We start from the raw sequence: 23,422 nt of genomic DNA, 5'->3' as shown, positions 1-23,422 counted from the left end.
TTTAAGTGAAACAAAAATGAGGATGGGAGAGGTAGGAAGTTCTGTTAAGTTCTGTAGGATAAAAGGTGAGTAAATAACCGGGTGGATAAAATGAGCTGCAACAGTCTCTCCAGTTTTAGTGGGGGACAAGCATGAGCATAAGGATCATCTGTCAATCACAGTGCTACGAGTCCTGTAACTCTTCAAAAAACCTTCTGCGGGAGAAATTGAAGTTCACTGTAAACAATTAACAGAGCCCAGTGTGATAAAGGGACGCATAATGCCTTGATTGGGAGAGAAAGAAGATGAGATGATCAATGCTTAATACATTAGAATTGAAATAAAGTCGAACTGTAATACTACCTGTACATATTTCTTACATTTGCAAGTAAAATCCCCACTCAGTTTGTTTGACACTAAATGGCTACTGGATCAACCATGTGATAATTATAAAACATGAAGTGAAAAAAGTAGTTGTTCTGTGAAGTTAAAGCAAATCAGAATTTCCTGACTACAATTGAGGGGTCTTTGAAGTCAACACTGGCTCAGAAAAACAGACTTTATCCAGCTCCTAAAGCACAAGCCAAGGTACGAGAGCGAAGCATCGACTCTGCAGAATGCCCTCCAGTCTCAAAGAGTTTTCTCGGGCATATCATCCCCATATGATGAGATTGTGGTCTTCCCTGGTGAACGTAGAGGATGTTAAGAAATATCGTATTTGATCAGAAAAAAAGGCTAAAAGGACTTGGATATTTTTTTTTTTTTTAATGTAACTTGTGCTCGCTTCATTGCATAACGGGTCCATTACATATGCAGTATTGAAGACTAGTGGATCTAACTTAAAAATACCATCTCTGTACTCAACTGGTCAGGCTGAATAGAAAACATAGTACATATAATACCAAGCCAGGCAACTTCAAACTGGTTTTTACAAACGTTAGGAATAAAGGTCAGAATTGTTGTATGTCCAAATAAATAGGCAAAGGATTAGATAGTGGTAGAATCGGGGTATTTGGTTGGCAGTCAGGTTACCCCCTGTCCAAGCAAGGACCCTTACTCTAGTCAGGGTAAAAGAGAATCACCCTCAGCTAACCCCTGCTTACCCCCTTGGTAGCTTGGCACGAGCAGTAGGCTTAACTTCAGAGTGCTAGGTGTAAAGTATTTGTACCAACATACACAGCAACTTAATGAAAACCCTACAAAATTACAACACCAGTTTAGAAAAAATAGGAAATATTTATGTAAGGAAATGCCTCCTTGGCATGGTTACCCCCTGACTTTTTGCCTTTGCTGATGCTATGTTTTGAATTGAAAGTGTGCTGAGGCCTGCTAACCAGGCCCCAGCACCAGTGTTCTTTCCCTAACCTGTACTTTTGTTTACACAATTGGCACACCCTGGCATCCAGGTAAGTCCCTTGTAACTGGTACCCCTGGTACCAAGGGCCCTGATGCCAGGGAAGGTTTCTAAGGGCTGCAGCATATCTTATGCCACCCTGGGGACCCCTCACTCAGCACAGACACACTGCTTGCCAGCTTGTGTGTGCTGGTGAGGACAAAACGAGTAAGTTGACATGGCACTCCCCTCAGGGTGCCATGCCACCCTCACACTGCCTATGCAGTATAGATAAGTCACCCCTCTAGCAGGCCTTACAGCCCTAAGGCAGGGTGCACTATACCATGGGTGAGGGCACCAGTGCATGAGCACTGTGCCCCTACAGTGTCTAAGCCAAACCTTAGACATTGAAAGTGCAGGGTAGCCATAAGAGTATATGGTCTGGGAGCTGTCAAACACGAACTCCTCAGCACCATAATGGCTACACTGAAAACTGGGAAGTTTGGTATCAAACTTCTCAGCACAATAAATGCACACTGATGCCAGTGTACATTTTATTGTGAAATACACCCCAGAGGGCACCTTAGAGGTGCCCCCTGAAACCTTAACCAACTACCTGTGTAGGTTGACTGGTTTTAGCAGCCTGCCTCACTCGAGACATGTTGCTGGCCACATGGGGAGAGTGCCTTTGTCACTCTGTGGCTAGTAACAAAGCCTGCACTGGGTGGAGATGCTAACACCTCCCCCAGGCAGGAGCTGTAACACCTGGCGGTGAGCCTCAAAGGCTCACCCCCTTTGTTCCAGCGCCACAGGGCATTCCAGCTAGTGGAGTTGCCCGCCTCCTCCGGCCACGGCCCCACTTTTGGCGGCAAGGCCGGAGGAAATAATGAGAATAACAAGGAGGAGTAACTGGCCAGTCAGGACAGCCCCTAAGGTGTCCTGAGCTGAAGTGACTCTGACTTTTAGAAATCCTCCATCTTGCAGATGGAGGATTCCCCCAATAGGATTAGGGATGTGCCCCCCCTCCCCGCAGGGAGGAGGCACAAAGAGGGTGTACCCACCCTCAGGGCTAGTAGCCATTGGCTACTAACCCCCCAGACCTAAACACGCCCTTAAATTTAGTATTTAAGGGCTCCCCAGAACCTAGGAACTTGGATTCCTGCAACCTAAGAAGAAGAGGACTGCTAAGCCTGAAAAAAGGACTGCCCTGCTCTAGAAGGACCAAGAACTCCCGAGGACAATGGCTCTGTTCACCAAAGACTGCAACTTTGAAACAAAGAAGCAACTTTGAAACAACTTGCGTTTCCCGCCGGAAGCGTGATACTTGACACTCTGCACCCGACGCCCCCGGCTCGACTTGTGGAGAACAATCACTTCAGGGAGGACTCCCCGGCGACTGCGAGACCGTGAGTAGCCAGAGTTGCCCCCCCTGAGCCCCCTACAGCGACGCCTGCAGAGGGAATCCCGAGGCTCCCCCTGACCGCGACTGCCTGCTCCTCAGATCCCGACGCCTGGTAAAGACTCTGCACCCGCAGCCCCCAGGACCTGAAGGATCCAAACTCCAGTGGAGGAGTGACCCCCAGGAGGCCCTCTCCCTTGCCCAGGTGGTGCCTACCCCGAGGAGCCCCCCCCCTTGCCTGCATCGCTGAAGTGACCCCTTGGTCTCCCATTGAAACCTATTGAAAACCTGACGCGTGTTTGCACACTGCACCCAGCCGCCCCGCGCTGCTGAGGGTGTACTTTCTGTGTGGACTTGTGTCCCCCCCGGTGCCCTACAAAACCCCCCTGGTCTGCCCTCCGAAGACGCGGGTACTTACGGCAGACTGGAACCGGGGCACCCCCTTCTCCATTGAAGCCTATGCGTTTCGGGCACCACTTTGACCTCTGCACCTGACCGGCCCTGAGCTGCTGGTGTGTTAACTTTGGGGTTGCTCTGAACCAATGGTGGGCTACCTTGGACCCAAACTTGAACCCCGTAGGTACAAAAACTAACAAACTCTTACTCCCCCCAGGAACTGTTGAAAATTGCACTGTCTAGTTTTAAAATAGCTATATGTGATTTATGTGAAAAGTGTATATGCTATTTTGCTAATTCAAAGTTCCTAAAGTACCTACCTGCAATACCTTTCATTTGAAGTATTACATGTAAATCTTGAACCTGTGGTTCTTAAAATAAACTAAGAAAATATATTTTTCTATACAAAAACCTATTGGCCTGGAATTGTCTGAGTGTGTGTTCCTCATTTATTGCTTGTGTATGTACAACAAATGCTTAACACTACTCCTTTGATAAGCCTACTGCTCGACCACACTACCACAAAATAGAGAATTAGAATTATCTCTTTTTGCCACTATCTTACCTCTAAGGGGAACCCTTGGACTCTGTGCATACTATTCCTTACTTTGAAATAGTACATAGAGCCAACTTCCTACAGGGGATGGCAATCTACTAATATATTTTTGTTGAGTGTTCGGAGATACGCATATAAACAGATCTCTCATGATTTTTTCTATGCAACCTCTATGGGTGACACCCATTGAGATGAGTTGTGAGGTTCAATGATGCCCTCCACGTATAGTTTTTTCAGCATTTCTTCCAATTTCTTTCAGCTGCTTGGTGAAACGGGACAAACTTTATGAATCACTGGTTCCGCTGAAGGTTTTAACTTGATCTGATGTTAAAACCCTCTCACATTACCTACATGTTCACAAACAATATCCTAAAATTCTGATAGAATGGTATCAGTCATTGTTATATTCTGTACTTGAAAAAAATGCAATGTGTTCTTCACCAATGACTACAGGAGTGTCTGCACCACGTTTGAGATACAAACCTGATTTTGCTAAATAATAACAATCCACAATATTCTTTCCTTTAACAGTCACGTATTTTTTGGTTCCAGTACACCTCCCTAAACATTCTAAGGATGAAACAAAATACCCCAACAGGTCTATATGCTTTTTTTTTTTTTTTTAATAAAAGCTTTAGTGTTAATGTTAGTATGTAAAAGTGATATGGAAGAGCCCTGAAGACCATAAAAAGTGCTATCTCAGAACCTTAACAGGTCAACCAGAATCAGCCATGAATTGTAATGACATACCACTAATCTTTGCTTCACAGTGTCCTTTGACTGGAGCTTCATTGCTCACCGAATTGTATTCAATAGGGAGTACCACATTACCCACTATCTCAAATTCTGAATCCTCTTGAACATCAATGCTTTTAATTCTGATATTACTCCTATTATTGCCTTTACAAACATTTTGGAAATGTCCAATTTTTTTGCATGTTATATAGCGTTTTCTAATGGCGGGACAATTAGGGTTAGTACCAATGTGAGATTTCGATCCACATCTATAAAAATGACAAGTAGGCTTTTGTTGGAGATTTAGTTTTCTTTAGTTTTACTATTAACCAAGGAAACCATGTCCATTCCTTGTTCAAAATCAGATTTAGAAACAGCATCAATAGATTCATTAGAATACATTACTTTTGAAGTTATTATAGACCTTTCTATACTTCCATTACTTCCTGTAAGAAGGATTTGTGCAGCTTAATAACTTTTCTTGAACTTTTTTTGAACAGTAGTTAAAAACAAACTGATCACGAATAAACATATCTATATTTGCCCCAAAGTAGCAATTTCCAGCCAAAACTCTCAACGTGGAGACATATTTCTCCACACTTTCATCTAGGAGCTGTTTCCTTTTATTAAAAGTTTGCCTCTCAAAAGGACGCTGGGTTCTTCAGAACATTTTTGTAAGACTTTGAATAGGTTCTTTGTAAGCATCCAACACAATCACGTGAAGCCCCTTGTGGAGCTGGAATAGGTGGCAAATTGATTCTTGTGCTGTGCGGCCCAAACAACCAATTAGTAAGGCCAACTTATGTGCATGAGCAAACTCAACAGCATCTATTGTCACAAGACAGTTTTCAAAAAGCCATAACCATAACTTCTATTTTGTTTGTGGTTTCCCAGGAAGATCAAGAAATGGATGAGGTGCACCAAATGTTGTGCTGTCGAATTTTCCATTAAGTAGGAAATTGCAGGCACCAAAATCAATAAAGTACCTACTTCACCAAAGCCATAGCTGAGTAGTAGATTAAACCTGTGCTGGCTGATAACCGCCTAGGTGAAGAGAAGATACTGTGTGCTTGTATAATATTGGAGCAGTCTGAGCCCAATTCAATATGGCTGCCAACACGGTGCCGAAGGGACGTGATAAGTTTATTCAATAGAACAAACAGAGTGCCTGGATATTATTAAACCAGTCAAAGCCCAATCCAATATGGCTACCGATGTGGTGACGTAGTCACCCTGAGCACAGGATGAGTGTTGAGAGAGTGCGCATCACAACACGTTGGTAATTGCGTTATTCGAGCAAAGAGCTCATGCCAATCGCAGTTTGAAATAACCATTACCAAGGGGTCCACTTGTGACCCAAATGTACCTTGCAAAAGTACCTCACAAATGTCTCAGAGGAAACTGGAATCTGCCGGCGAGCATAACTGTTAACAGCAGAAGCGGCAAGTGAAGACTGCAGAAGGAGAAACACAGGGCAAGAATGCAGTCGGCACAAACCAAAGAGGCAGGCGGGAGGCTCCGGAGTGGCAGGCGGAAGACTGCAGGCAATCCAGTTGGTGGTCGACAGAGTGGGCCTAGCCCGTGGCCAATATTTAGAGGATGAATGACCACCAAGACATAGTAACGAACAGGTAATTTATTTCATGAACCATTGCCCACGACCTGGACAGACTGGTCTGCTCTGGAATCCAACCACAACTGAGAATAGTCACTTGTCATGTTGATATTTGAGTTGTATTCTAGAGAACATTGTGTTAGCGCGTGGTTGTTGCGTGGCTGCATTCCGATTCGAAGGGAGTTTCAGATCGGAGTTGGAGAGAGACACGCAGCGACCACGACAGTTTGGCAAGCCTTTTTACTAATTGTAACCTACAAATAAAGCAAGGTTTTAACTACAAAGCCTCCGACTTTACAAGAATTGGCGACGAGCTATTTTACGAACCTACGGAGGGTGTGCCCGATTCCAGTAAGATCTTTCTGACATTTAAATCTGAGCGCACGATGTTACCCTTCGCTGGATTTAAGCGCACAATTCCTGTAAGGCTTGCCGAAACGTATATTCTATTTTTGGACTACTTTTAAAATTATTACAATGAAAAATCTTTAAGAGGCGTTACCGTTACGCCAAGCGACCTTCAAGCTGTGCTCTCCATTCTACACCTCGAGCTCCTGGATTTCACACGTAATAAATGCTCAGACGTGTTCACGTCGATTAAAGGAAAGAACCTTGGCAACACCTTTGTTTATCCTGAAGAGTGTTAGAGCAGGAAAACTGAGCGTTTTCTCAGAAGTAGTGCACGGAGCAGAGAAATAGGGACAATTTTTCGCCTACAATCTACAGATTATTGGTATACTGGTGTTTTAAAGGTTTGGGAACTGAAAACTTCTTTGTGACATTTTAATACGGTACTGTGAATTCGTCACTGAATAAATTCCCTTGTACGCAGCTTTACGTAATAATATTTTTCAAATGGCTAGACAACAATTTTTCCTTCAACCCCCACAAGCATTTTGGCCAGCAGGAGCGAGTCCATGTATGAAATGGACAGAATGGAAATCGTACTTTCTAAATTTCTTGGAGACTATCGACGAAGAAGGAAAAATGAGCCCGGAGAGGAAGAAAAAGATTTTTCTACATTCTGTGGGACCTGAAGGACTAAAAGTATATGAATCTATGACAAAGATTAGAGGCAGTGGGGACACCAATGTATTTGAGAACGTGTTGAAGGAGTTTGATAATTATTTTGCACCTAAAGTGTGTATAGGCATTCTAAGATACAAATTCTTTCAAAGGAAACAAGAATGTGGTGAGACTGTGGATGAGTATGTAGCTGCGCTCAAAGTATTGGCAAATGATTGTAAATTTGATCATTTGCAAAGTCAGTTAATTAGAGACTAAGTAGTAATGCATATCCGTGACCCAGCAATTCAAGAAAGATTGTGGATAAATGGAGATGCTGAATTGGATGATATTTTAGCGATAGTTAGGAAAGCTGAGTTATCTAGTCGTAGCGCGAAAGCAGTTAAAACAGATTATAATGAGATTAAGGAAGACACAGTTAACAAAATAAAGTATAAGGGGATGGGCAGAACAAAGAATGAAAGCGAGAAGAATCAACATGGTGAAAGGTGTTATCGTTGTGATAGCACTTCACATTTAGCTTCTCACAAATATTGTCCTGCGTTGAAGCAGAAGTGTGTGGCGTGTGGAGTTATAGGGCATTTTTCTAGGGTGTGTAAAAAGAAAAAGAGGAATAATAATGTGAAGTATGTGGATGGAGTAAGTGATAATTCAAGCGAAGATGAGAGTAAGGTCAATAGAATTAAGCAGGACAGCAAAAGTATGAGTAAAGATCAAATGTTTATATTTAATGTTCAGGAAGAGTCTATCGGTAATAAGAAGAAACCAGTATGCTTAATGCACATAGGCGGAGTTGAGATTCAAGTTTATGTTGACTCAGGTTCTCCTTTTACTATCATTAATGAGGGGGTGTGGAAGTCAAAATTTGTGGAAAAACTAGGTAGCAATTTACAAAAACCGGACATTAGCCCAGAAGGATTTTCTGGAGAGAAGATAGATCTGTTGGGTTTCAGAGAACTTACATTTGTTTTTAAAAACAGAAAATCTGTGGGGAAGTTATATGTAGCAAGGAAGGGACCTTCAGTCCTAGGTTGGAAGGATCAGGGAGACTTGCATATTACCCTTGATCCGAATAGTCCTGAACCAGTTATGGTAGTGGATGAGGAAGAATGTATTGCAAATAAAATGTTTAAAAATTCTCCTAAAGTTTTTAGTGGTAAAATTGGTGTTTTGGAAGGTTTTGAACACAGTAAAACTAATGCCAGTCCAAATATACATTAAGTAAGGAATATTCCCATTCTAATCAGGAGTGAAGTGGAGAAAGAATTGGATAAATTTATGGAAGCCGATATCATCGAACCAATTGAGACTACCGAATGGATTTCGCCTGTAGTAGTAGCTAAACGCGCGAATGGAAAGATTTGTTTATGCATAGATTTGCGCCATCTGAATAAAAATATTGTAGTGGATACATTTCCTCTACCAAGAATTTCAGAGATGTTAACATTAATTAACCCCTTCTGTGCCCAGGACGTAATGGTTACGTCCTGAGGCACAGTGCTGCTGTGCCCAGGACGTAACCATTACGTCCTGTGCACAGAGCCCAGAGGGAGCGCTCTCGCTCCCTCTGTGGGGTTCCCCCCCACCCCCCCAAGTCAGGGATGGAAGGGGAAGCCCTTCCCCTCCCACCCCCGACCCCCCCCAACCCCCCGTGACGTCAGCGTGCGAGCGCGCGCTGATTAGTCACAGGGTCTCCCCCATCGCGCTGGAAGCCTTCCAGCGCGATTGAAAAAGAAATGCTTTTGCATTTCTTTTTCAATCCCATGGGGGAGGCCCCGAGAGGCTTCAAAGGGAAGGAAATGTATTTCCTTCCCTTTGAAGTCTCTCACAGGTTTCAAAAGCCAGATTGCTTGCAATACGGCTTTTGAAACCCCACTAGACACCAGGGATTTTTTATTTTTTCTTGAAATTGGCAAAAGGGAGCGACCCCTTGGGCAAGGGTCGCTCCCAGGGGGGCATTTTTTTAGGAAGGCCTTTTCTGCCCCCCCTGGGGGCAGATTGGCCTATTAGGCCGATCTGCCCCCAGGGGGGGCAGAAACCTCTAGGCACCAGGGACCTTTTTTTTTTTTTTTTTTTTGTGATGAATTTTTTTTTTTTTAGGTGGGGAGCGATCCCTTAGGCAAGGGTCGCTCCCCTACGGGGCAATATATATTTAGGCCATTTCTGCCCCCCTTGGGGGCAGATTGGCCTATTTTGATAAGGCCAATCTGCCCCCAAGGGGGGCAGAAACCATTAGACACCAGGGAGTTTGTTTTTGCGTGCGAATGTCACGCAACAAAGCGACCCCTTTGGCAAGGGTCGCTCCCAGGGGGGGCAATTTTTTGGGAAGGCCTTTTCTGCCCCCCCTGGGGGCAGATCGGCCTATTATTAGGCCGATCTGCCCCCAGGGGGGGAAGAAACCTCTAGGCGCCAGGGCAAATTGTTTTTTTGTGTTTTTTTTTTTTTTTTTTTTTTTTTTTTTTAGAGATGGGGAGCGACCCATCAGGCAAGGGTCGCTCCCCTGGGGGGCAAATTGTATTTAGACCATTTCTGCCCCCCTGGGGGCAGATTGGCCGATTTTAGGTCAATCTGCCCCCAAGGGGGCAGAAACCACTAGGCACCGGGGATTTGTTTTTTGGCGCCAATGTCACGCAGGGGGAGCGACCCCGTAGGCAAGGGTCGCTCCCGGGGGGGGGGTGGGGGTGGTGGTTGGGGGGGCAAATTTATTTTAGGCCATTTCTGCCCCCCCCGGGGGACAGATCGGCCTATTAGGCCGAACTGCCCCCGGGGGGGGGCAGAACACTCTAGGCGCCAGGGCAATTTTTTTTTTGTGTTTTTTTTTTTGTTGTTTCTTTTTTTTTTTTTTTTTTTTTAGAGATGGGGAGCGACCCATCAGGCAAGGGTCGCTCCCCTGGGGGGGGCAAATTGTATTTAGACCATTTCTGCCCCCCTGGGGGCAGATTGGCCAATTTTAGGTCAATCTGCCCCCAAGGGGGCAGAAATCACTAGGCACCGGGGATTTGTTTTTTGGCGCCAATGTCACGCAGGGGGAGCGACCCCGTAGGCAAGGGTCGCTCCCGGGGGGGAAGGGTGGGGGGGCAAATTTATTTTAGGCCATTTCTGCCCCCCCCGGGGGACAGATCGGCCTATTATTAGGCCGAACTGCCCCCCGGGGGGGGGGGGGGGGCAGAACACTCTAGGCGCCAGGGCAATTTTTTTTTGTGTTTCTTTTTTTAGAGATGGGGAGCGACCCATCAGGCAAGGGTCGCTCCCCTGGGGGGGGCAAATTGTATTTAGACCATTTCTGCCCCCCTGGGGGCAGATTGGCCAATTTTAGGTCAATCTGCCCCCAAGGGGGCAGAAACCACTAGGCACCGGGGATTTGTTTTTTGGCACCAATGTCACGCAGGGGGAGCGACCCCGTAGGCAAGGGTCGCTCCAGGGAGGGGGGGCAAATTTATTTTAGGCCATTTCTGCCCCCCCGGGGGACAGATCGGCCTATTATTAGGCCGAACTGCCCCCCGGGGGGGGGGGGGGCAGAACACTCTAGGCGCCAGGGGAATTTTTCTTTTTTTTCTTTGTTTTTTTTTTTTTTTTAGGGATGGGGAGCGACCCATCAGGCAAAAGTCGCTCCCCTGGGGGACAAATTGTATTTAGGCCATTTCTGCCCCCCTTGGGGGCAGATTGTCTGAGTTTAGGTCAACCTGCCCCCAAGGGGGCAGAAACCACTAGGCACCGGGGATTTGTTTTTTGGCGCCAATGTCACGCAGGGGGAGCAACCCCGTAGGCAAGGGTCACTCCCGGGGGGGGGTGGGTGTTGGGGGGCAAATTTTTTTTAGGCCATTTCTGCCCCCCTGGGGGGGGGGGGGGGGGCGGGCAGAAACCTCTAGGCGCCAGGGGAATTTTTCTTTTTTTTTCTTTGGTTTTTTTTTGTTGTTTTTTTTTTAGAGATGGGGAGCGACCCATCAGGCAAAAGTCGCTCCCCTGGGGGACAAATTGTATTTAGGCCATTTCTGCCCCCCTTGGGGGCTGATTGGCGGAGTTTAGGTCAACCTGCCCCCAAGGGGGCAGAAACCACTAGGCACCGGGGATTTGTTTTTTGGTGCCAATGTCACGCAGGGGGAGCGACCCCGTAGGCAAGGGTCGCTCCCGGCGGGGGAGGGTGGGGGTTGGGGGGGGGCAAATTTATTTTAGGGCATTTCTGCCCCCCCCCCCCTGGGGCCGGCTGAGCTACAGGCCAAACACCACAGGTAGGCACCTTGCAAAAAACACCTCTGTTTTCTGTGAAAAAATATGTTGTGTCCACGTTGTGTTTTGGGCCATTTCCTTTTGTGGGCGCTAGGCCTACCCACAGAAGTGATGTACCATTTTTATCGAGAGACTTAGGGGAACGCTGGGTGGAAGGAAATTTGTGGGTCCTCTCAGATTCCAGAACTTTCTGTCACCGAAATGAGAGGAAAAAGTGTTTTTTGGGCCAAATTTTGATGTTTGCAAAGGATTCTGGGTAACATAACCTGGTCAGAGCCCCGCAAGTCACCCCATCTTGGATTCCCCTGGGTTTCTAGTTTTCAAAAATGCACTGGTTTGCTAGGTTTCCTCAGGTGTCGGCTGAGCTACAGGCCAAAATCCACAGGTAGGCACTGCTTTTTATAAAAAAATGTGATGTGTCCACGTTGTGTTTTGGGCCCTTTCCTTTCGTGGGCGCTAGTCCTACCCACACAAGTGAGGTATCATTTTTATCGGGAGACTTGGGGGAACGCTGTGTGGAAGGAAATTTGTGGCTCCTCTCAGATTCCAGAACTTTCTGCCACAGAAATGTGAGTAACGTGTATTTTTAGCCAAATTTTGAGGTTTGCAAAGGATTCTGGGTAACAGAACCTGGTCCGAGCCCCGCAAGTCACCCCTCCTTGGATTCCCCTAGGTCTCTAGTTTTCAGAAATGCACAGGTTTGGTAGGTTTCCCTAGGTGCCGGCTGAGCTAGAGGCCAAAATCTACAGGTAGGCACTTCGCAAAAAACACCTCTGTTTTTTTCCAAAATTTAGGATGTGTCCACGTTGCGCTTTGGGGTGTTTCCTGTCGCCGGCGCTAGGCCTACCCACGCAAGTGAGGTATCATTTTTATCGGGAGACTTGGGGGAACGCTGGGTGGAAGGAAATTTGTAGCTCCTCTCAGATTCCAGAACTTTCTGCCACAGAAATGTGAGGGACATGTGTTTTTTTAGCCAAATTTTGAGGTTTGCAAAGGATTCTGGGTAACAGAACCTGGTCCGAGCCCCGCAAGTCACCCCTCCTTGGATTCCCCTAGGTCTCTAGTTTTCAGAAATGTACAGGTTTGGTAGGTTTCCCTAGGTGGCGGCTGAGCTAGAGGCCAAAATCTCCAGGTAGTCACTTTGCTAAAAACAGCTCTGTTTTCTGTGATGTGTCCACGTTGTGTTTTGGGGCATATCCTGTCGCGGGCGCTAGGCCTACCCACACAAGTGAGGTATCATTTTTATCGGGAGACGTGGGGGAACGCTGGGTGGAAGGAAATTTGTGGCTCCTCTCAGATTCCAGAACTTTCTGCCACAGAAATGTGAGGAACATGTGTTTTTTTAGCCAAATTTTGAGGTTTGCAAAGGATTCTGGGTAACAGAACCTGGTCCGAGCCACACAAGTCACCCCTCCTTGGATTCCCCTAGGTCTCTAGTTTTCAGAAATGCACAGGTTTGGTAGGTTTCCCTAGGTGCCGGCTGAGCTAGAGGCCAAAATCTACAGGTAGTCACTTTGCTAAAAACAGCTCTGTTTTCTGTGATATGTCCACGTTGTGTTTTGGGGCATATCCGGTCGCGGGCGCTAGGCCTACCCACACAAGTGAGGTATCATTTTTATAGGGAGACGTGGGGGAACGCTGGGTGGAAGGAAATTTGTGGCTCCTCTCAGATTCCAGAACTTTCTGCCACAGAAATGTGAGGAACATGTGTTTTTTTAGCCAAATTTTGAGATTTGCAAAGGATTCTGGGTAACAGAACCTGGTCCGAGCCCCGCAAGTCACCCCTCCTTGGATTCCCCTAGGTCTCTAGTTTTCAGAAATGCACAGGTTTGGTAGGTTTCCCTAGGTGGCGGCTGAGCTAGAGGCCAAAATCTACAGGTAGTCACTTTGCTAAAAACAGCTCTGTTTTCTGTGATATGTCCACGTTGTGTTTTGGGGCATATCCTGTCGCGGGCGCTAGTTCTACCCACACAAGTGAGGTATCATTTTTATCGGGAGACGTAGGGGAACGCTGGGTGGAAGGAAATTTGTGGCTCCTCTCAGATTCCAGAACTTTCTGCCACAGAAATGTGAGGAACATGTGTTTTTTTAGCCAAATTTTGAGGTTTGCAAAGGATTCTGGGTAACAGAACCTGGTCCGAGCCCCGCAAGTCACCCCTCCTTGGATTCCCCTAGGTCTCTAGTTTTCAGAAATGCACAGGTTTGGTAGGTTTCCCTAGGTGGCGGCTGAGCTAGAGGCCAAAATCTACAGGTAGTCACTTTGCTAAAAACAGCTCTGTTTTCTGTGATATGTCCACGTTGTGTTTTGGGGCATATCCTGTCGCGGGCGCTAGGCCTACCCACACAAGTGAGGTATCATTTTTATCGGGAGACGTGGGGGAACGCTGGGTGGAAGGAAATTTGTGGCTCCTCTCAGATTCCAGAACTTTCTGCCACAGAAATGTGAGGAACATGTGTTTTTTTAGCCAAATTTTGAGGTTTGCAAAGGATTCTGGGTAACAGAACCTGGTCCGAGCCCCGCAAGTCACCCCTCCTTGGATTCCCCTAGGTCTCTAGTTTTCAGAAATGCACAGGTTTGGTAGGTTTCCCTAGGTGGCAGCTGAGCTAGAGGCCAAAATCTACAGGTAGTCACTTTGCTAAAAACAGCTCTGTTTTCTGTGATATGTCCACGTTGTGTTTTGGGGCATATCCTGTCGCGGGCGCTAGGTCTACCCACACAAGTGAGGTATCATTTTTATCGGGAGACGTGGGGGAACGCTGGGTGGAAGGAAATTTGTGGCTCCTCTCAGATTCCAGAACTTTCTGCCACAGAAATGTGAGGAACATGTGTTTTTTTAGCCAAATTTTGAGGTTTGCAAAGGATTCTGGGTAACAGAACCTGGTCCGAGCCCCGCAAGTCACCCCTCCTTGGATTCCCCTAGGTCTCTAGTTTTCAGAAATGCACAGGTTTGGTAGGTTTCCCTAGGTGGCAGCTGAGCTAGAGGCCAAAATCTACAGGTAGTCACTTTGCTAAAAACAGCTCTGTTTTCTGTGATATGTCCACGTTGTGTTTTGGGGCATATCCTGTCGCGGGCGCTAGGTCTACCCACACAAGTGAGGTATCATTTTTATCGGGAGACGTGGGGGAACGCTGGGTGGAAGGAAATTTGTGGCTCCTCTCAGATTCCAGAACTTTCTGCCACAGAAATGTGAGGAACATGTGTTTTTTTAGCCAAATTTTGAGGTTTGCAAAGGATTCTGGGTAACAGAACCTGGTCCGAGCCCCGCAAGTCACCCCTCCTTGGATTCCCCTAGGTCTCTAGTTTTCAGAAATGCACAGGTTTGGTAGGTTTCCCTAGGTGGCGGCTGAGCTAGAGGCCAAAATCTACAGGTAGTCACTTTGCTAAAAACAGCTCTGTTTTCTGTGATATGTCCACGTTGTGTTTTGGGGCATATCCTGTCGCGGGCGCTAGGCCTACCCACACAAGTGAGGTATCATTTTTATCGGGAGACGTGGGGGAACGCTGGGTGGAAGGAAATTTGTGGCTCCTCTCAGATTCCAGAACTTTCTGCCACAGAAATATGAGGAACATGTGTTTTTTTAGCCAAATTTTGAGGTTTGCAAAGGATTCTGGGTAACAGAACCTGGTCCGAGCCACACAAGTCACCCCTCCTTGGATTCCCCTAGGTCTCTAGTTTTCAGAAATGCACAGGTTTGGTAGGTTTCCCTAGGTGGCGGCTGAGCTAGAGGCCAAAATCTACAGGTAGTCACTTTGCTAAAAACAGCTCTGTTTTCTGTGATGTGTCCACGTTGTGTTTTGGGGCATATCCTGTCGCGGGTGCTAGGCCTACCCACACAAGTGAGGTACCATTTTTATCGGTAGACTTGGGGGAACATAGATTAGCAAAACAAGTACTATTGCCCCTTGTCTTTCTCTACATTTTTTCCTTCCAAATATAGGAGTGTGTGTAAAAAAGACATCTATTTGAGAAATTCCCTGTAATTCACGTGCTACTATGGTCACCCCGGAATTCAGAGATGTGCAAATAACCACTGCTCCTCAACACCTTATCTTGTGCCCTTTTTGGAAATGCAAAGGTTTTCTTGATAGCAATTTTTTACTCCTTATATTTCAGCAAATGAATTGCTGTATACCAGGTATAGAATGAAAACGCACTGCAGGGTGCAGCTCATTTATTGGCTCTGGGTTCCTCGGGTTCTTGATGAACCTACAAACCCTATATATCCCCGCAACCAGAGGAGTCCAGCAGACGTAACGGTATATTGCTTTCGATAATCTGACATTGCAGGGAAAAGTTACAGAGTAAAACGTAGAGAAAAATTGATGGTTTTTTCACCTCAATTTCAATATTTTTCTTTTTCAGCTGTTATTTTCTGTAGGAAACCCTTGTAGGATCTACACAAATGACCCCTTGCTGAATTCAGAATTTTGTCTACTTTTCAGAAATGTTTAGGTTTCTGGGATCCAGCATTGGTTTCATGACCATTCCTGTCACTGACTGGAAGGAGGCTGAAAGCACAAAAAATTGCACAAATGGGGTATGCCCCAGTAAAATGCCAAAATTGTGTAGAAAAATTGGGTTTTCTGATTCAAGTCTGCCTGTTCCTGAAAGCTGGGAAGCTGCTGAGTTTAGCACCGCAAACCCTTTGTTGATGCCATTTTCAGGGGAAAAACCACAAGCCTTCTTCTGCAGCCACTTTTTCCAATTTTTTTGAAAAAACACGAAATTTTCACTGTATTTTGGCCAATTTCTTGGCCTCCTTCAGGGGAACCCACAAAGTCTGGGTACCTCTAGAATCCCTAGGATGTTGGAAAAAAAGGACGCAAATTTGGCTTGGTTAGCTTATGTGGACAAAAAGTTATGAGGGCCTAAGCGCGAACTGCCCCAAATAGGCAAAAAAAGGCCTGGCACAGGAGGGGGAAAAGGCCTGGCAGCGAAGGGGTTAAGGGAGCTAAATGGTTTTCCACCAAAGATTTATCTGCAGCATACCACCAGATCAAATTGAGTGAAGCAAGTAAGAAGTACACTGCGTTTATTACTCCAGTGGGATGTTTCCAATATAAAAGACTACCATTTGGTTTAGCTTCGGCAGCTGCCATCTTCCAGAGGTTAATGTATCAGTTATTTGGGAAACATACCAATGTGAGATGTTTTCAAGATGATATTTTGCTATTTGGCAAAGATAGAAAGGAACATGACACAGTTTTGGGGAGGTTTTAAGTATTTTGCAAAAAAAATGTTTGACTGTAGAACATTCAAAGTGTAAGTTCGGGGTACAATTTGTAACTTATCTTGGCCATGTGTTATGTGGAGATGGTGTGACCATGAAACCTAAGCTAGTGGACGCCATTCTAAATTCTCCACATCCTACGTGTAAAGAGGATATTAAGTCATTTTTAGGAATGGTTGAGTTCTATGCGAAATTTGTGAAGGGTTTTTCTGGCATGGTGTACAACATCAGCCAATTGCTGAAAAACCATGTCAAATTTAATTGGTCATGTGAATGTGAAATGGGGTTTAAGAATGTGAAAAAAGCAATTGCACAGGCTCCTATTTTGAGTAGCTTTGATCCTGAATGTACAAATGTGGTTACTGTGGATGCCAGCAATAAAGGTTTGGGTGGTATCTTGACACAAATTGATGCTTTGGGAAAGGAAGTTATAATTGCTTTTGCTTCTCGTGCATTATCACCGAGTGAAGAAAATTTTTGGGTAATAGAGAAGGAGACACTTGCATGTATTTGGGCACTGGAGCATTATAGATCTTTTGTGTGGGGTAAGGAATGTATTTTACGAACTGATCATAAACCGCTAGTGAAATTACTGACAACAGAAGGAATGTGTAAAGCATCAGCGAGGATTGCTAGAATGTCTATGCGTTTGCAGGATTTTGTTTATGAAATCGAATATGTCCCTGGAAGAAGTAATGTGTTGGCAGATTACTTGTCCTGAATGCCTACTGAGATTTTAGAATGTGATGTGGGTGAAGGAGAGGAGTTACAAGTAGCACTAATTCATGATGATGATGCCATAAGCATAAAAGTGGAGGTGTGGAAAGAAGAATATTCTAAAGATAAGGATTTACAATCATTGTCGGAATGTGTGATGAAGGGTTGGCCTAACAAGTCCAAAATTCCCAAGGTGCTTAAACAGTTTTGGGAGGTGAGGTGTGACCTTTCACTTGTTCAGGGAACTATTTTTAGAAGCGATAGAGCTATACCACCAAAGGTACTTAGGGATACGATTTTAAAGTTATGCCATGAAACTCACTGTGGTATAGTTAAAACCAAACAAAGAGTGAAGAGATGGTACTGGTGGCCAGGAATAGATGTTCAAGCTGAAAGGGTTGTAAGGGAGTGTATTATTTGTGCCAATTCAGATAAGACTTTGAATACTTTAAAACCGAATATGTGTGAACCTATTGTTCCGAGTAAGCCGTGGCATACTGTTGCTATCGACATCATGGGTCCCCATTGGGAATCCTGGAAGGTATATTATTGCCATGATTGATATTTTTTCTAGGTGGCCAGTTGTAAAAATTGTGGATAAGGTGGACGCTTTGGAGGTTTTGACATTTATGGACAGTACTTTTGTGGAGGAAGGTTTACCTGTACAGATCATTAGTGACAATGGGGGTGCAATTTACATCTGCTTTGACGAAAAAGTATTTTGAAAGAATTGGGATTAAACACAGAACTAAATCCTTATATAATCCAAGTGGCAATGGTATGATCGAAAGATTTAATAGAGTTATGAAGAACACAATTCAGATTGCGTGTAAGAATGGGGATGATTGGTCGGTTCAAATTTATAAAACATTGTGGTCTTATAGAACTTGTTATCATGAAGCTCTGGGTTTATCTCCTTTTGAGTTATTGAGAGGCAGAGTACCTAGGACAAAATGCAACCCGGAGTGGTTGTTGGAGGTTTCTGAATGTAAGGTGCCTTTTGGGGGAGTGAGAGATCAAATCATGAAGAAACACATGGTTTATAAACAGACTTTTGACAAGAGTAGAGGCTCAAAAAGAGATGTAGAAATTTGTGTAGGTAGCTGGGTTAAAGTGAAGAAACCTTGGAGAGTAAGAAAGGGTAAGAGTCAATATTCAAGACCTATTCAAGTAAGCAAAGTTTTGCGTAACGCGGTCCTTCTGAGTGACGGGAAGGTATGGAACCTTAAAAGGATAGCGGTGTTTAAAGGTCAGCCTACAAAGGGAGTAAATATAGGTGATTCCCTAGATGATATTGGAGTAGGGAAGAATAAGTTGAATGACCATTTGGAAAAGGAGTTGTGTATGAATGACAATGTTGAAAAGGATGTGTATAGAAGGAACCGGGAGCAAATTGTGGAGGAAGAAGTTTTGGAAGGTGCTCAGACTTGTTTTGATAGTGATGGAGGTGATTGTGCTGAATCTAAGGAAATGGGTATTACTTCCAATGTAGGTAGTAACAATGAAGGTACAACTTGTATAGGGCAAAATAATTTCTTCAAAACCGAAATGGTTGGATGATTATATATTGTAATTTATTTATTATGTTTCATATTACTTGTAATTAGTTATTTCTTAATGTTTTTGTTCCAATTGTTTTTTTTATTTTGTTTTAAGGGAGGAGATGTGTTATGTTGATATTTGAGTTGTATTCTAGAGAACATTGTGTTAGCGCGTGGTTGTTGCGTGGCTGCATTCCAATTCGAAGGGAGTTTCAGATCGGAGTTGGAGAGAGACACGCAGCGACCACGACAGTTTGGCAAGCCTTTTTACTAATTGTAACCTACAAATAAAGCAAGGTTTTAACTACAAAGCCTCCGACTTTGCATCACTGTTGAATCCCGATCACCATTCTATTCCATAATAGGAACGCCAGGCATAAATAAACATTAACTTCATATTGTGTGGTAACAGGACAATAAAGCATAAAAATATACACTATAATTAGCCAAATAGGACAGAGATAACTGGCAGGGCCACTTAATGAAGAACAAGACCTACTATAGAAAGGAAGACAAGACATGAAACCCGAACCAGAGAGCTACTGTAGTTCAAGTAGACCCATGACTGTTGGATGGCAATCTAGTTTCAGGTTTCAGGGCTTGGCCTTGAAGTTCTAGATTAGACAATAAGTACGGCTTAACAGAAGGAGCCAGTTTGGTAACGAGAGCGTCAGCTTTCCCATACAAAAGAAATAGCAGGTTGCGTTATTCAAGGCCATATTGATGTCAGTATGCCCAGTTAGTGGAGGACCCTAATTTGTAGTCTGAAGATAACGTTCTATTTTTGATCATGGAACATCATCAGAGAGAAACTCAGAGTCTTTCCAAGAGCAATGAGAAAACATACAAAGAACACATACTATTACCTTGCTAACGCGTCCTTCTATGATAATTTATTACACATCAGGACTCGTTCCCTTTTCATTCTGCTTTCTATTAAGAGGCAGAGAGACTAAAGTACTAGGCTTGATAGGTAGGCATCTCATGCTAAACTTAAACAATGAACCAATAAACCAATGAACAACCAGACATTAAAGAGCACAGGAAAGGTGAAAAGTAAAGAGGATGACAAATATTGCCACAGTATGTCAAAGGAAGCGTATTGAGAGATGGTCACTCAAAAGGAGGACTGTAGAAGGCACTAAAATATTAACAGTTCAGAGGATTTCCACACTTTACTGCAAAATTATTTTGGGTTCTTAAGAAACTGAAGGTGTTTGGTAAGGATTCCACATTCTTACATTAGCATGAAATTTCAGAGAACATGTCTGTACTATATGAACAGTTCACAGATGTAACAGCAATTCTATAGGAGGAAAAAAAGGAGCCTTCATTTTCTTTTATATATTTACTGCTGCTTTGGAATGTACACAATTCGAAATTTGGATTCCAACGTGTGAGTCTCCTTCCCACCCTGATCAGTGTACACTGGTTCTTAGTCATTCTGGCAAATACGTAGGCACGATGGCACTGGTATTCCAATGAGAGATAAAATACTTCAGAACACCATCATTGTTCTAATGTGTTTTCCAATGACTAATAAACAATTTAGAATCACAGGCTTGAACACCAAGTTTTGATGAAAATGTTGTTGTTCTTTATTTATGTAAGTACAATACTGCAGTTCATTCGCTGAGTCAGAACGTCAACCACTTACACTTTTATGGGAATAAATACATGAATGAATGCTGCCTCCCGAATAAAAAATTGGAAGCAGCATTGTATAAGGTCAGCTGCTCTTTTTCACACCGGGAAAGTGTAGATTTTATTCAACACGGCTCTCAACGCTATAATGCCTAACGAAAGTCTGCGTTACTGGAAATGTAATCAGTCAACCAAACAATATTCAAATTCATTATTTAAAGAAGCTGTCAAAGTTTACCATGTTTTACCTGATTGAGTTTCACATATTCTTGTTCATAAAGCTCAGCAAGGCTTAATTTACTTTTTTCATGATCCAATGTTAATCGCTTCTTGTATTCAAATGCATCCTCCTTAGGCTTTTCTTTGCGTATTACGTCATCCCAGGACTTAAAACAGAAAACAATCAGGTCAGGAATGTTAGTTTCACTGGATCTAGAAGGACTACAACATGTTACTAAGACAAAATATGCTCTATCCATGGCTGACCGCTTTCCTGACCTGCAGATGTACATTCATGTACATCCACCTAAAAATACCATGACCATCAAATCCCAGCCCAAAAATTCCATTAAAAAAAAACTTGCTAATCAATTGATTCAGAAAAGATCTAAATCATGTTAACTGCCCCCAGATATAAACAGATCCCTCCTTCAAGACACCAAAAATGAAGATACGTAGGGTTGTTTTCTCCATTCAGGAGCAGCAAAAAATACTAGGCAGTGTTACTAATTATATCTGTGGTTTCAACTTACCGTCCCAAATGGCATGATAGTAGAGAACTCCGACTACATAGCCAAGACTCCATTTGTATATGTCATGATATATAAGCAGCTTGGTCAAGCATTCTTGCTTACTCAAAGGGCTGGTGGTAAGTTTGGAACGGAGTTACATTATGACACCGTAATTGGAAATAAAAGCTCAGTAGCAAGGCAGTGTTATTCATGGTACAAACACTGCTTTACTGCAGGACAGATAAAACAAGAAAATCAGACGGCACTACCAACTTCTAGGGATGAGATACTAACCCAAATATGTTTCTAGCGCACAAAAGTATACCACAATCAAACAATTTTTTGCCATGGGACCTGATCACTCACTGCTATGGGTTTCAGGCTAGGTTTTTACCCTCAGCTGACGTGTGCATGTCAATCACAATAATAAATCATCAATGTCACTCCGACAATGAGCACCAAAAATAATTATCTTTGGAAGTACAATACATCTGGCACCACAGTATACAAGTTCAGAAAGCTCCGGGAGCTTTTGAGCCTCTTGCAGCAACGTTCGTAGAGTTCGGCAGAAACTGTAGACAAAACAGACAGGCCTTGAGCTGCTCCATCTGACTTCCGTGCATAAGACACCGTCAGGCGTAATGGGCCAGCAAGAATGCTTTTTATCAGTGCTACAATGAAAAATACAAAAAGGTGATGGATGGAATGATTGAGTTAATCTCAGACACTGGTAATTACTTGTGAGGTGCATTCCAGTTCATATTTTTTTGCCCATAGACAGAGCCATAAGTAGATCAGCCTTGGTCCTGCTGCAAAAAGAACAGAACAGTCTGACCAGACCAGTCTGAACTGACAATCTAGTTCCTCTCTGAACCAGAACACAAGCAGCCCAAGAGGAGGTTTAGCCTATCTGGACATCATCAGTTGGTGCAGCCTGGTTCCAGTGAGCACGGGACCCACGCATAATCATAGCCGTAGCACTTAACGATTGAAAAAAACAAAATAAGTGATGGATCGAATGTTCAAATTACTGACAGCCAATGGCAATTACCAGGGCCATTATTTTTCTGCCCATAATGCCACCTCAGACTGCTCTGACAAAAATAAATAACATTAAAAAAACTGATCCACAGTACGATTGCGGTCTCTCTACAATCCTCACACAACCCTCTTTAGGTGGCTTCCGAGATGAAGGATTAGAATAATATGAACCTTCTTTAAGTTCTGGTGGAATCAGATAAGCACCATAAAGGTGTGTCCCAACACAAGGCACATTGAGGTGCATATGTCATGCAGATGTAGTGGTGTTTTATTCAGACCTGAGAGAACTCACAATAAAGAAGGAGCACGCCATTATGTAATGTTAGAATTCACCTTCCTGGGGTAGTTTGTGCCTCCTAATTTACCTAATGACACTGCACTAAAAGAGTAAGTGGCAAAAAACGTCCCCACCACAGAGTTACTGTTTGCACATCAGCTGTGCGAATTCGTTTTATTTTTCTAAATTCAATCAGACCCACCGTGGTCTTTATCTTCCATATCTATAATGAAAGTCCAATAATTTGCAATAATTGTTAATTTTGACCCAAATACCAGTTTTCTTAAAGTCATACCCAAACATTATGCTACTCCAATATAACTAACCTGATCTTTTATTCTCTGCTTAATAATGTCTTCGAGCTCTAATGTGGTTTCCTCTGTGATTACTGGTGCTAGAAAAGACAGAAATGCAGAAAGCCATCAAACGTGTATATTTAACATTGAATCACATTGTGAGACACAGCTACAATTGTTACTTGCTTCCATACACTGACTGGATACAACAAGTGGCGTGATCACGCTACACATGATACTTGACAGTTATATAACATTTAATGACATGCTGAATGAACTGAATACAACTTAAGACGTGTGAGGCCTTAGCTTGCAACTGTTACAAAAATCACGTTTCAGCTGGAAGGTACCAAAGGTATTGTCATCCACACGGTGGGAAAGATATGTTCATGTTGTGCAGGGCACGTTGAGGCTTTCCAAAGAGGAGGGGTTTAAGTACCTTTTCGGAACCCCAGCACATCGACTGAGGTAGAGATGTGTGCACATCAGCAGGATAAGGAGTTGCAACTCAGTGGCTATAAAGGCTTTCAGTATGGGTAGGTTTTTGTATAATGATTTACAGCATATTGAGACTGACCCGAGATCCAACTCACTAGTTAATGCGGAGTATATGCTCGTTTACCACTGTGCAGGACCTGGTGTAAAATACAAATAAATACTACTATTACACTCAAGA

The 23,422-nt window shown here is 43.9% G+C and overlaps 1 protein-coding gene across 1 annotated transcript in view; it reads right to left on the bottom strand.

The window, feature by feature from the left end:
• The window catches only part of MPHOSPH10 (M-phase phosphoprotein 10), a 174,170-nt gene that overhangs the window by 47,960 nt on the left and 102,788 nt on the right, over positions 1 to 23,422 (bottom strand). The window contains exons 6-7 of the mRNA XM_069222392.1: positions 22,777 to 22,844; positions 20,650 to 20,787 (exon numbers count right to left, since the gene is read on the bottom strand). Coding sequence (XP_069078493.1) covers positions 20,650 to 20,787; positions 22,777 to 22,844 — 206 coding nt within the window. The remainder of the gene's footprint in view (positions 1 to 20,649; positions 20,788 to 22,776; positions 22,845 to 23,422) is intronic.

The sequence above is a fragment of the Pleurodeles waltl genome, chromosome 3_1, assembly GCF_031143425.1.
Source record: "Pleurodeles waltl isolate 20211129_DDA chromosome 3_1, aPleWal1.hap1.20221129, whole genome shotgun sequence".
Classification (NCBI taxonomy): Eukaryota; Metazoa; Chordata; class Amphibia; order Caudata; family Salamandridae; genus Pleurodeles; species Pleurodeles waltl.
The sequence above is the reverse complement of the archived record's forward strand: the minus strand, read 5'-3'. Positions and strand labels throughout refer to the sequence as shown.